At 49.4% G+C, this 14,420-nt stretch overlaps 1 protein-coding gene across 1 annotated transcript in view; it reads right to left on the reverse strand.

Moving 5' to 3' along the window:
- LOC140453876 (uncharacterized) overlaps positions 1 to 14,420 on the reverse strand; it is a 50,186-nt gene that overhangs the window by 3,430 nt on the left and 32,336 nt on the right. Inside the window, exons 3-4 of the mRNA XM_072548736.1 lie at positions 1,585 to 1,818; positions 1 to 800 (exon numbers count right to left, since the gene is read on the reverse strand). The exon at positions 1 to 800 is cut by the window's left edge and continues 1,183 nt beyond it. Of these exons, the coding sequence (XP_072404837.1) occupies positions 1 to 800; positions 1,585 to 1,818 (1,034 nt within the window). The remainder of the gene's footprint in view (positions 801 to 1,584; positions 1,819 to 14,420) is intronic.

Below are 14,420 nucleotides of genomic sequence, written 5' to 3' on the forward strand. Positions count from 1 at the left end.
GGTCTTGGTATTGACTCTGAGCGGCCAGGGACAGGTCTCAGAGGTCGTGCAGGCACGCCTGGGGCAGACTTCAGGTATGGCTCCGGCCTGCTTGAGGTAGGCTTCAGGTCTGGATCCGGCCTGTCAGGGACAAGCCTCCGGTCTAGCTCCGACCTGCTCAGCTTGGGCTTCAGATCTCGATCCAGCCTCGTGGGGACGGGCCTCTGGCCTGGTTCCAATTTGCTCAGCGTGAGCCGGGGGTCTCGTTCCGGCCTGCAAGGGACCGGCTGTGGACCGCTATGGATAGGCCAGGGATCTGGCTCGGGCCTACTCGGCCCACATCGCGCTGAGACTCCGTACGCGTCGTCGTCCAGTTCAAGGCGGTCCTGAGTGGGGAGGCCTAGGCTTCGGTGGGCGGAGGTGGCCCGAGGGCTGGGCTTGAAGAGGGCTGGGAGATGCCCGCGGGGAGGGGCCGTGGGCACCAGGCCACCGTGGGCAGCCTTGGCGGTTACCCCCTTGGTCGGGGAGGGACAGTAGAGGTTGCCAGGCCTGGGATCCAACTCGGAGTAGACATGGCGGCATTCGTGGCCAGCAGCCTTTGGCGGGTGGTCCTGAGGCGCGGTGTAGAGGTGGGCGTAGGCGTGCGCCGTCTCCATGGCGACAAGAGGCCTATCCGCAGGCTCCGAGTAGACGTGACTCCTGGCCTTGCTGACCCTCGCGTAGGCCGCGGTCACTTGGCTAAAGGAGAGGCTGGCTTCCACCTCCGTGGGGCCGCGGTTCTGACTTGAAGCCTCTCGGCGTAGGCCGTGGCCTTCTGGTATCTGCCAAGGAGGAAAGGAAGAAGCTGGTGAGTGTCCCCCCTCCCACTCTCTCTGTGTGGCTCCGAAACCAATCCCGCTCAGTGTTTGGACCGGATTCCTGAGGCCTTGGCTAAGTTAATGTGGAAAACTGTTCCTGACCTGCACCCCCCGCTCTCCAGTCATTTCTCTTGGCGGTATTGCTGGCCGCCATTTTGTTCAGGCCCTGATCCAGGCCGCAGGCCTCATGAGGTACGTCCGTGGTGTTAACTCAGGCTACGGGCCTGTGCCCGGTAGGGGGGAGCTGGTCAGCTCTGAGGCTCCGGGCCTTTCTCATGCCATCGCTGGAGCCACTCAAAGGCCCCTCAATGACCCAATGACCTCAGTGATCTGCAGTGACCCTCTGTGACCCCAATGACCCTCAGTGACCACCTTCGGTGACATCCAGTGACCTCCAGTGACCCACAGTGACCCTCGGTGACCATCAGTGAGCCGCAATGACCCCCAATGGCCCTCAGTGACCCCCCCAATGACTTTGTGACACTGACCCTCAGTAACCCCCTCTGACCCTCAGTACTCGCGGTGGCCCCCAGTAACACTCAATGACCTTTAGTGACCCCCAGGGACAGTCACTGGCAGCAAATGCCATCTGATCACACCCAGTGTCTCCCAGTGACCGTGTGCTAAGGGGGCAGTGTGTTCCCCCCACACAGTGACGTTACCCATTCCCCATTCCCAGGGGTACTCCTTCCTCCTGCCCTTCGATGGGTGACATTCTGTTCATTAGACAGTGTCAGTGGGTCCTCACCTCCTGATAGGTGGCATCGTCCAGTCTGACCCCCGTACCCCCTTCCACTGCCCGGGGATGGGCAGCGTGTGTGGGCGCGGGGTCAGAGGTCGGTGCTCCCGGTAATGAGGGTGATCCCGGTCGATCCTCCGTCCTGTCGGGAGGGAGAGGGGCAGCAGCTCCTCCTGCCATCTCCCGGATATTCACCTTCCGTCTTCGGATCCTGTCGATATCCTCGTAATGTTTATCAGGAAACTGGGAATACGGGAAAGGAGAGAGTATTCACAGGAGGGCAAGGATGGCAGGGACACCCCCCAGGGACACCCCCCAGGGACACCCCCCAGGGACACACAATGAGCCGCAGTGTTTCTCAGTGAGACCCACAGATGTTCTGAGACCCAGAGACACTGGATAACTCCCAATGAGACCCAGAGATACTGAGTGAGACCCAGTGACTCCCAGTAACACTCACATATCGCCCAGTGACACCCAGACACTCCCAGTGACACTGAATGACATCAATTGCCACCCAATGTCTCTCGGTGACACCAAATGGTGCCCATTAACATCTAGTGACTCATAATGACATCCAATAGCACCAAGGGACACCTGACGACTCTCAATGACACCCAGTGACTCTCAATGACACCCAGTGATTCTCAATGACACCCAGTGACATTCAATGGGATCCAGCGATTCTCAATGACCCCCAGTAACATTCAATGGGTCCCAGTGATTCTCAATGATACCCAGTGACACTCAATGGGACCTAGTCATTCTCAATGTCACACTGTTACACTCAATGGCACCCAGTGTCACTGAATGACTCCCAGTGTCACTCAATGGGATCCAGCGATTCTCAATGACACCCAGTGACACTCAATGGCACCCAATGATTATCAATGACACCCAGTATCACTGAATGACACCCAGTGACACTTAATGGGATCCAGCGATTCTCAATGACACCCAGTGACACTCAATGGGACCCAATGATTCTCAATGACACCCAGTGACACTCAATGGGATCCAGTGGTTCTCAATGACACCCAGTGACACTCAATGGGATCCAGTGGTACTCAATGGAACCCAGTGATTCTCAATGACACTCAGTGGTACTCAATGTCATCCAGTGATAGTCAATGGGATCCAGCGATTCTCAATGACACCCAGTGAAACTCAATGAGAGCCAGTGAATTCTCAATTGCACCCAGTGGCACCCAATGGGATCCAGTGATTCTCAATGACACCCAGAGACACTCAATGGGACCCAGTGATTCTCAATGACACCCAGTGACACTCAATGGGATCCAGTGATTCTCAATGACACCCAGTGACACTCAATGGGATCCAGTGATTCTCAATGACACCCAGTGACACTCAATGGGATCCAGTGATTCTCAATGACACCCAGTGACACTCAATGGGGCCCAGTGATTCTCAATGACACCCAGTGACACTCAATGGGATCCAGTGATTCTCAATGACACCCAGTGACACTCAATGGGGCCCAGTGATTCTCAATGACACCCAGTGACACTCAATGGGATCCTGCGATTCTCAATGACACCCAGAGACACTCAATGGGAACCAATGATTCTCAATGTCACCCAATGACACTCAATGGGACCCAGTGATTCTCAACAACACCCAGTGACACTCAATGACACCCAGTGATAGTCAATGGGATCCAGAGATTCTCAATGACACCCAGTGACACTTAATGGGAGCAAGTGATTCTCAATGTCACCCAATGACACTCAATGGGATCCAGTGATTCTCAATGACACCCAGTGACACTCAATGACACCCAGTGATAGTCAATGAGATCCAGAGATTCTCAATGACACCCAGTGACACTCAATGGGATCCAGTGATTCTCAATGACACGCAATGGGACACAGTGATTCTCAATGTTACCCAGTGACAATCAATGGGATCCAGTGAATTCTCAATGGCACCCAGTGACACCCAATGGGATCCAGTTATTCTAAATGACACCCAATGACACTCAATGGGATGCAGTGATTCTCAATGACACTCAGTGACACTCAATGGGATTCAGTGACAGTCAATGACACCCAGTGACACTCAATGACACCCAGTGGCACCCAATGGGATCGAGTGATTCTCAATGACACCCAGTGACACTCAATGGGACCCAGTGATTCTCAATGACACCCAGTGAGACACAATGACACCCAGTGACATTCAATGGGATCCAGCAATTCCCAATGACACCCAGAGACACTCAGTGGGACCCAGTGATTCTCAATGTTACCAAGTGACACTCAATGGGATCCCGTGAATTCTCAATGGCACCCAGTCGCACCCAATGGGACCCAGTGATTCTCAATGACACCCAGTGATATGCACTGGGATCCAGTGATTCTCAATGACACCCAGCAACACTCAATGGGATCCAGTGATTTTCAATGACACCCAGTGACACTCGATGGGATCCACATGATTCTCAATGACACCCAGTGAGACACAATGACACCCAGTGACACTCAATGGGACCCAGCAATTCCCAATGACACCCAGTGACACGCAATGGGACCCAGCAATTCCCAATGACACCCAGTGACACTCAATGGGATCCAGTGATTCTCAATGACACCCAGAGACACTCAATGGGACACAGTGATTCTCAATGACACCCAGAGACACTCAATGGGACCTAGTCATTCTCAATGTCACACTGTTACACTCAATGGCACCCAGTGACACTCAATGACACCCAGTGTCACTGAATGGCTCCCAGTGACACTCAATGGGATCCAGCGATTCTCAATGACACCCAGTGACACTCAATGGGAACCAGCGATTCTCAATGTCACCCAATGACACTCAATGGGATCCAGTGATTCTCAATGACACCCAGTGACACTCAATGACACGCAGTGATAGTCAATGAGATCCAGCGATTCTCAATGACACCCAGTGACACTCAATGGGATCCAGTGAATTCTCGATGGCACGCAGTGGCACTCAATGAGAACCGGTGATTCTCAATGACATGCAGTGACACTTAAAGGGACCCAGTGATTCTCAATGATACCCAGTGACACTCAATCGGATCCAGTGATTCTCATTGGCACCCAGTGACACTCAATGGGATGCAGTCATTATCAATGACACCCAGTGACATTCAATGGGATTCAGTGATTCTCAATGACACCCAGTGTCACTCAATGGGATCCAGCTATTCCCAATGACACCCTGTGACACTCAATGGGATTCAGTGATTCTCAATGACACCCAGTGAGATTCAATGACACCCAGTGACACTCGATGGGATCCACATGATTCTCAATGACACCCAGTGAGACACAATGACACCCAGTGACATTCAATGGGATCCAGCAATTCCCAATGACACCCAGAGACACTCAATGGGATCCAGTGATTCCCAATGACACCCAGTGACACTCAAAGGGTCCCAGAGATTCTCAATAACACCCAGAGACACTCAATGGGACCTAGTCATTCTCCATGTCACACTGTTACACTCAATGGCACCCAGTGACACTCAATGACACCCAGTGTCATTGAATGGCTCCCAGTGACATTCAATGGGATCCAGCAATTTTCAATGATGCACAGTGACACTCAATGGGATACAATGATTCTCAATGACACCCAGTGACACTCAGTGAACCCAGTGATTCTCAATGACACCCAGTGACACTCAATGGGACCCAATGATTCTCAATGACACCCAGTGACACTCAATGGGATCCTGTGATTCTCAATTACACCCAATGACACTCAATGGGATCCAGTGATTCTCAATGAAACCCAGGGACACTCAATGGGATCCAGTGACACTTAATGACACCCAGTGACACTTAAAGGGACCCAGTGATTCTCAATGACATCCAGTGAAACTCAATGGTAGCCAGTGATTCTCAATGACACCCAATGACACTCAATGGGATCCAGTGATTCTCAATAACACCCAGTGACACTCAATGACACCCAGTGATAGTCAATGGGATCCAGCGATTGTCAATGACACCCAGTGACACTCAATGGGAGCAAGTGATTCTCAATGTCACCCAATGACACTCAATGAGATCCAGTGATTCTTAATGACACCCAGTGACACTCAATGACACCCAGTGATAGTCAATGAGATCCAGAGATTCTCAATGACACTCAGTGACACTCAATGGGATCCAGTGATTCTCAATGACACCCAGTGACACGCAATGGGACACAGTGATTCTCAATGTTACCCAGTGACAATCAATGGGATCCAGTGAATTCTCAATGGCACCCAGTGACACCCAATGGGATCCAGTTATTCTAAATGACACCCAATGACACTCAATGGGATGCAGTGATTCTCAATGACACTCAGTGACACTCAATGGGATTCAGTGACAGTCAATGACACCCAGTGACACTCAATGACACCCAGTGGCACCCAATGGGATCGAGTGATTCTCAATGACACCCAGTGACACTCAATGGGACCCAGTGATTCTCAATGACACCCAGTGAGACACAATGACACCCAGTGACATTCAATGGGATCCAGCAATTCCCAATGACACCCAGAGACACTCAGTGGGACCCAGTGATTCTCAATGTTACCAAGTGACACTCAATGGGATCCCGTGAATTCTCAATGGCACCCAGTCGCACCCAATGGGACCCAGTGATTCTCAATGACACCCAGTGATATGCACTGGGATCCAGTGATTCTCAATGACACCCAGCAACACTCAATGGGATCCAGTGATTTTCAATGACACCCAGTGACACTCGATGGGATCCACATGATTCTCAATGACACCCAGTGAGACACAATGACACCCAGTGACATTCAATGGGATCCAGCAATTCCCAATGACACCCAGAGACACTCAGTGGGACCCAGTGATTCTCAATGTTACCAAGTGACACTCAATGGGATCCAGTGATTCTCAATGACACCCAGAGACACTCAATGGGACACAGTGATTCTCAATGACACCCAGAGACACTCAATGGGACCTAGTCATTCTCAATGTCACACTGTTACACTCAATGGCACCCAGTGACACTCAATGACACCCAGTGTCACTGAATGGCTCCCAGTGACACTCAATGGGATCCAGCGATTCTCAATGACACCCAGTGACACTCAATGGGAACCAGCGATTCTCAATGTCACCCAATGACACTCAATGGGATCCAGTGATTCTCAATGACACCCAGTGATAGTCAATGGGATCCAGCGATTCTCAATGACACCCAGTGACACTCAATGGGATCCAGTGAATTCTCGATGGCACGCAGTGGCACTCAATGAGAACCGGTGATTCTCAATGACATGCAGTGACACTTAAAGGGACCCAGTGATTCTCAATGATACCCAGTGACACTCAATCGGATCCAGTGATTCTCATTGGCACCCAGTGACACTCAATGGGATGCAGTCATTATCAATGACACCCAGTGACATTCAATGGGATTCAGTGATTCTCAATGACACCCAGTGACACTCAATGGGATCCAGCTATTCCCAATGACACCCTGTGACACTCAATGGGATTCAGTGATTCTCAATGACACCCAGTGAGATTCAATGACACCCAGTGACACTCGATGGGATCCACATGATTCTCAATGACACCCAGTGAGACACAATGACACCCAGTGACATTCAATGGGATCCAGCAATTCCCAATGACACCCAGAGACACTCAATGGGATCCAGTGATTCCCAATGACACCCAGTGACACTCAAAGGGTACCAGGGATTCTCAATGACACCCAGAGACACTCAATGGGACCTAGTCATTCTCAATGTCACACTGTTACACTCAATGGCACCCAGTGACACTCAATGTCACCCAGTGTCATTGAATGGCTCCCAGTGACACTCAAAAGGATCCAGCGATTTTCAATGATGCACAGCGACACTCAATGGGATACAATGATTCTCAATGACACCCAGTGACACTCAGTGGACCCAGTGATTCTCAATGACACCCAGTGACACTCAATGGGACCCAATGATTCTCAATGACACCCAGTGAGACCCAATGGGATCCTGTGATTCTCAATTACACCCAATGACACTCAATGGGATCCAGTGATTCTCAATGAAACACAGTGACACTCAATGGGATCCAGTGACACTTAATGACACCCAGTGACAGTTAAAGGGACCCAGTGATTCTCAATGACATCTAGTGAAACTCAATGGGAGCCAGTGATTCTCAATGACACCCAATGACACTCAATGGGATCCAGTGATTCTCAATAACACCCAGTGACACTCAATGACACCCAGTGATAGTCAATGGGATCCCGTGATTCTCAATGACACCCAGTGACACTCAATGGGATCCAGTGAATTCTCAATGGCACCCAGTGACACCCAATGGGATCCAGTTATTCTAAATGACACCCAATGACACTCAATGGGATGCAGTGATTCTCAATGACACTCAGTGACACTCAATGGGATTCAGTGACAGTCAATGACACCCAGTGACACTCAATGACACCCAGTGGCACCCAATGGGATCGAGTGATTCTCAATGACACCCAGTGACACTCAATGGGACCCAGTGATTCTCAATGACACCCAGTGAGACACAATGACACCCAGTGACATTCAATGGGATCCAGCAATTCCCAATGACACCCAGAGACACTCAGTGGGACCCAGTGATTCTCAATGTTACCAAGTGACACTCAATGGGATCCCGTGAATTCTCAATGGCACCCAGTCGCACCCAATGGGACCCAGTGATTCTCAATGACACCCAGTGATATGCACTGGGATCCAGTGATTCTCAATGACACCCAGCAACACTCAATGGGATCCAGTGATTTTCAATGACACCCAGTGACACTCGATGGGATCCACATGATTCTCAATGACACCCAGTGAGACACAATGACACCCAGTGACATTCAATGGGATCCAGCAATTCCCAATGACACCCAGAGACACTCAGTGGGACCCAGTGATTCTCAATGTTACCAAGTGACACTCAATGGGATCCCGTGAATTCTCAATGGCACCCAGTGGCACCCAATGGGAACCAGTGATTCTCAATGACGCCCAGTGATATTCAATGGGATCCAGTGATTCTCAATGACACCCAGCAACACTCAATGGGATCCAGTGATTTTCAATGACACCCAGTGACACTCGATGGGATCCACATGATTTTCAATGACACCCAGTGAGACACAATGACACCCAGTGACACTCAATGGGACCCAGCAATTCCCAATGACACCCAGTGACACGCAATGGGACCCAGCAATTCCCAATGACACCCAGTGACACTCAATGGGATCCAGTGATTCTCAATGACACCCAGAGACACTCAATGGGACACAGTGATTCTCAATGACACCCAGAGACACTCAATGGGACCTAGTCATTCTCAATGTCACACTGTTACACTCAATGGCACCCAGTGACACTCAATGACACCCAGTGTCACTGAATGGCTCCCAGTGACACTCAATGGGATCCAGCGATTCTCAATGACACCCAGTGACACTCAATGGGAACCAGCGATTCTCAATGTCACCCAATGACACTCAATGGGATCCAGTGATTCTCAATGACACCCAGTGATAGTCAATGGGATCCAGCGATTCTCAATGACACCCAGTGACACTCAATGGGATCCAGTGAATTCTCGATGGCACGCAGTGGCACTCAATGAGAACCGGTGATTCTCAATGACATGCAGTGACACTTAAAGGGACCCAGTGATTCTCAATGATACCCAGTGACACTCAATCGGATCCAGTGATTCTCATTGGCACCCAGTGACACTCAATGGGATGCAGTCATTATCAATGACACCCAGTGACATTCAATGGGATTCAGTGATTCTCAATGACACCCAGTGACACTCAATGGGATCCAGCTATTCCCAATGACACCCTGTGACATTCAATGGGATTCAGTGATTCTCAATGACACCCAGTGAGATTCAATGACACCCAGTGACACTCGATGGGATCCACATGATTCTCAATGACACCCAGTGAGACACAATGACACCCAGTGACATTCAATGGGATCCAGCAATTCCCAATGACACCCAGAGACACTCAATGGGATCCAGTGATTCCCAATGACACCCAGTGACACTCAAAGGGTCCCAGGGATTCTCAATAACACCCAGAGACACTCAATGGGACCTAGTCATTCTCAATGTCACACTGTTACACTCAATGGCACCCAGTGACACTGAATGACACCCAGTGTCATTGAATGGCTCCCAGTGACATTCAATGGGATCCAGCAATTTTCAATGATGCACAGTGACACTCAATGGGATACAATGATTCTCAATGACACCCAGTGACACTCAGTGAACCCAGTGATTCTCAATGACACCCAGTGACACTCAATGGGACCCAATGATTCTCAATGACACCCAGTGACACTCAATGGGATCCTGTGATTCTCAATTACACCCAATGACACTCAATGGGATCCAGTGATTCTCAATGAAACCCAGGGACACTCAATGGGATCCAGTGAAACTTAATGACACCCAGTGACACTTAAAGGGACGCAGTGATTCTCAATGACATCCAGTGAAACTCAATGGTAGCCAGTGATTCTCAATGACACCCAATGACACTCAATGGGATCCAGAGATTCTCAATAACACCCAGTGACACTCAATGACACCCAGTGATAGTCAATGGGATCCAGCGATTCTCAATGACACCCAGTGACACTCAATGGGATCCAGTGACACTTAATGACACCCAGTGACACTTAAAGGGACCCAGTGATTCTCAATGACATCCAGAGAAACTCAATGGTAGCCAGTGATTCTTAATAACACCCAGTGACACTCAATGGGATCCAGTGATTCTCAATAACACCCAGTGACACTCAATGCCACCCAGTGATAGTCAATGGGATCCAGCAATTCCCAATGACACCCAGAGACACCAAGTGGGACCCAGTGATTCTCAATGTTACCAAGTGACACTCAATGGGATCCTGTGAATTCTCAATGGCTCCCAGTGGCACCCAATGGGACCCAGTGATTCTCAATGACACCCAGTGATATTCAATGGGATCCAGTGATTCTCAATGACACCCAGCAACACTCAATGGGATCCAGTGATTTTCACTGACACCCAGTGACACTCGATGGGATCCACATGATTCTCAATGACACCCAGTGAGACACAATGCCACCCAGTGACATTCAATGGGATCCAGCAATTCCCAATGACACCCAGAGACACTCAATGGGATCCAGTGATTCCCAATGACACCCAGTGACACTCAAAGGGTCTCAGGGATTGTCAATGACACCCAGAGACACTCAATGGGACCTAGTCATTCTCAATGTCACACTGTTACACTCAATGGCACCCAGTGACACTCAATGACACCCAGTGTCATTGAATGGCTCCCAGTGACACTCAATGGGATCCAGCGATTTTCAATGATGCACAGTGACACTCAATGGGATACAATGATTCTCAATGACACCCAGTGACACTCAGTGGACCCAGTGATTCTCAATGACACCCAGTGACACTCAATGGGACCCAATGATTCTCAATGACACCCAGTGACACTCAATGGGATTCTGTGATTCTCAATTACACCCAATGACACTCAATGGGATCCAGTGATTCTCAATGAAACACAGTGACACTCAATGGAATCCAGTGAAACTTAATGACACCCAGTGACACTTAAAGGGACGCAGTGATTCTCAATGACATCCAGTGAAACTCAATGGTAGCCAGTGATTCTCAATGACACCCAATGACACTCAATGGGATCCAGAGATTCTCAATAACACCCAGTGACACTCAATGACACCCAGTGATAGTCAATGGGATCCAGCGATTCTCAATGACACCCAGTGACACTCAATGGGATCCAGTGATTCTCAATGACACCCAGTGACACTCAATGGGATCCAGTGACACTTAATGACACCCAGTGACACTTAAAGGAACCCAGTGATTCTCAATGACATCCAGTGAAACTCAATGGTAGCCAGTGATTCTCAATGACACCCAATTGCACTCAATGGGATCCAGTGATTCTCAATGACATCCAGTGACACTCAATGATACCCAGTGATAGTCAATGGGATCCAGCGATTCTCAATGTCACCCAGTGACACTCAATGGGATCCAGTGATTCTCATTGGCACCCAGTGACATTCAATGGGATACAGCAATTTCCAATGGCATCCAGAGACACTCAATGGGACCCAGTGATTCTCAATATCACCCAGTGACACTCAATGGGATCCAGCTATTTCCAATGACACCCTGTGACACTCAATGGGATTCAGTGATTCTCAATGACACCCAGTGAGATTCAATGACACCCAGTGACACTCAATGGGATGCATTCATTCTCAATGACACCCAGTGACATTCAATGGGATCCAGTGATTCTCAATGACACTCAGTGACACTCAATGGGATTCAGTGACAGTCAATGACACCCAGTGACACTCAATGACACCCAGTGACACTCAATGGGATCCAGGGACACTCAATGACACCCAGTGACACGCAATGGGACACAGTGATTCTCAATGACACCCAGTGAGACACAATGACACCCAGTGACATTCAATGGGATCCAGCAATTCCCAATGACACCCAGAGACACTCAGTGGGACCCAGTGACTCTCAATGTTACCAAGTGACACTCAATGGGATCCCGTGAATTCTCAATGGCACCCAGTGGCACCCAATGGGACCCAGTGATCGTCAATGACACCCAGTGATATTCAATGGGATCCAGTGATTCTCAATGACACCCAGCAACACTTAATGGGATCCAGTGATTTTCAATGACACCCAGTGACACTCGATGGGATCCACATGATTCTCAATGACACCCAGTGAGACACAATGACACCCAGTGACACTCAATGGGACCCAGCAATTCCCAATGACACCCAGTGACACGCAATGGACCCAGCAATTCCCAATGACACCCAGTGACACTCAATGGGATCCAGTGAGTCTCAATGACACCCAGAGACACTCAATGGGACACAGTGATTCTCAATGACACCCAGAGACACTCAATGGGACCTAGTCATTCTCAATGTCACACTGTTACACTCAATGGCACCCAGTGACACTCAATGACACCCAGTGTCACTGAATGGCTCCCAGTGACACTCAATGGGATCCAGCGATTCTCAATGACACCCAGTGACACTCAATGGGAACCAGCGATTCTCAATGTCACCCAATGACACTCAATGGGATCCAGTGATTCTCAATGACACCCAGTGATAGTCAATGAGATCCAGCGATTCTCAATGACACCCAGTGACACTCAATGGGATCCAGTGAATTCTCGATGGCACGCAGTGGCACTCAATGAGAACCGGTGATTCTCAATGACATGCAGTGACACTTAAAGGGACCCAGTGATTCTCAATGATACCCAGTGACACTCAATCGGATCCAGTGATTCTCATTGGCACCCAGTGACACTCAATGGGATGCAGTCATTATCAATGACACCCAGTGACATTCAATGGGATTCAGTGATTCTCAATGACACCCAGTGACACTCAATGGGATCCAGCTATTCCCAATGACACCCTGTGACACTCAATGGGATTCAGTGATTCTCAATGACACCCAGTGAGATTCAATGACACCCAGTGACACTCGATGGGATCCAGTGATTCTCAATGACACCCAGTGAGACACAATGACACCCAGTGACACGCAATGGGACACAGTGATTCTCAATGTTACCCAGTGACAATCAATGGGATCCAGTGAATTCTCAATGGCACCCAGTGACACCCAATGGGATCCAGTTATTCTAAATGACACCCAATGACACTCAATGGGATGCAGTGATTCTCAATGACACTCAGTGACACTCAATGGGATTCAGTGACAGTCAATGACACCCAGTGACACTCAATGACACCCAGTGGCACCCAATGGGATCGAGTGATTCTCAATGACACCCAGTGACACTCAATGGGATCCAGTGATTCTCAATGACACCCAGTGCGACACAATGACACCCAGTGACATTCAATGGGATCCAGCAATTCCCAATGACACCCAGAGACACTCAGTGGGACCCAGTGATTCTCAATGTTACCAAGTGACACTCAATGGGATCCCGTGAATTCTCAATGGCACCCAGTGGCACCCAATGGGAACCAGTGATTCTCAATGACACCCAGTGACATTCAATGGGATTCAGTGATTCTCAATGACACCCAGCAACACTCAATGGGATCCAGCTATTCCCAATGACACCCTGTGACACTCAATGGGATTCAGTGATTCTCAATTACACCCAGTGAGATTCAATGACACCCAGTGACACTCGATGGGATCCACATGATTCTCAATGACACCCAGTGAGACACAATGACACCCAGTGACATTCAATGGGATCCAGCAATTCCCAATGACACCCAGAGACACTCAATGGGATCCAGTGATTCCCAATGACACCCAGTGACACTCAAAGGGTCCCAGGGATTCTCAATGACACCCAGAGACACTCAATGGGACCTAGTCATTCTCAATGTCACACTGTTACACTCAATGGCACCCAGTGACACTCAATGACACCCAGTGTCATTGAATGGCTCCCAGTGACATTCAATGGGATCCAGCAATTTTCAATGATGCACAGTGACACTCAATGGGATACAATGATTCTCAATGACACCCAGTGACACTCAGTGAACCCAGTGATTCTCAATGACACCCAGTGACACTCAATGGGACCCAATGATTCTCAATGACACCCAGTGACACTCAATGGGATCCTGTGATTCTCAATTACACCCAATGACACTCAATGGGATCCAGTGATTCTCAATGAA

Source organism: Chiloscyllium punctatum, chromosome 28 (assembly GCF_047496795.1).
Source record: "Chiloscyllium punctatum isolate Juve2018m chromosome 28, sChiPun1.3, whole genome shotgun sequence".
Classification (NCBI taxonomy): domain Eukaryota; kingdom Metazoa; phylum Chordata; class Chondrichthyes; order Orectolobiformes; family Hemiscylliidae; genus Chiloscyllium; species Chiloscyllium punctatum.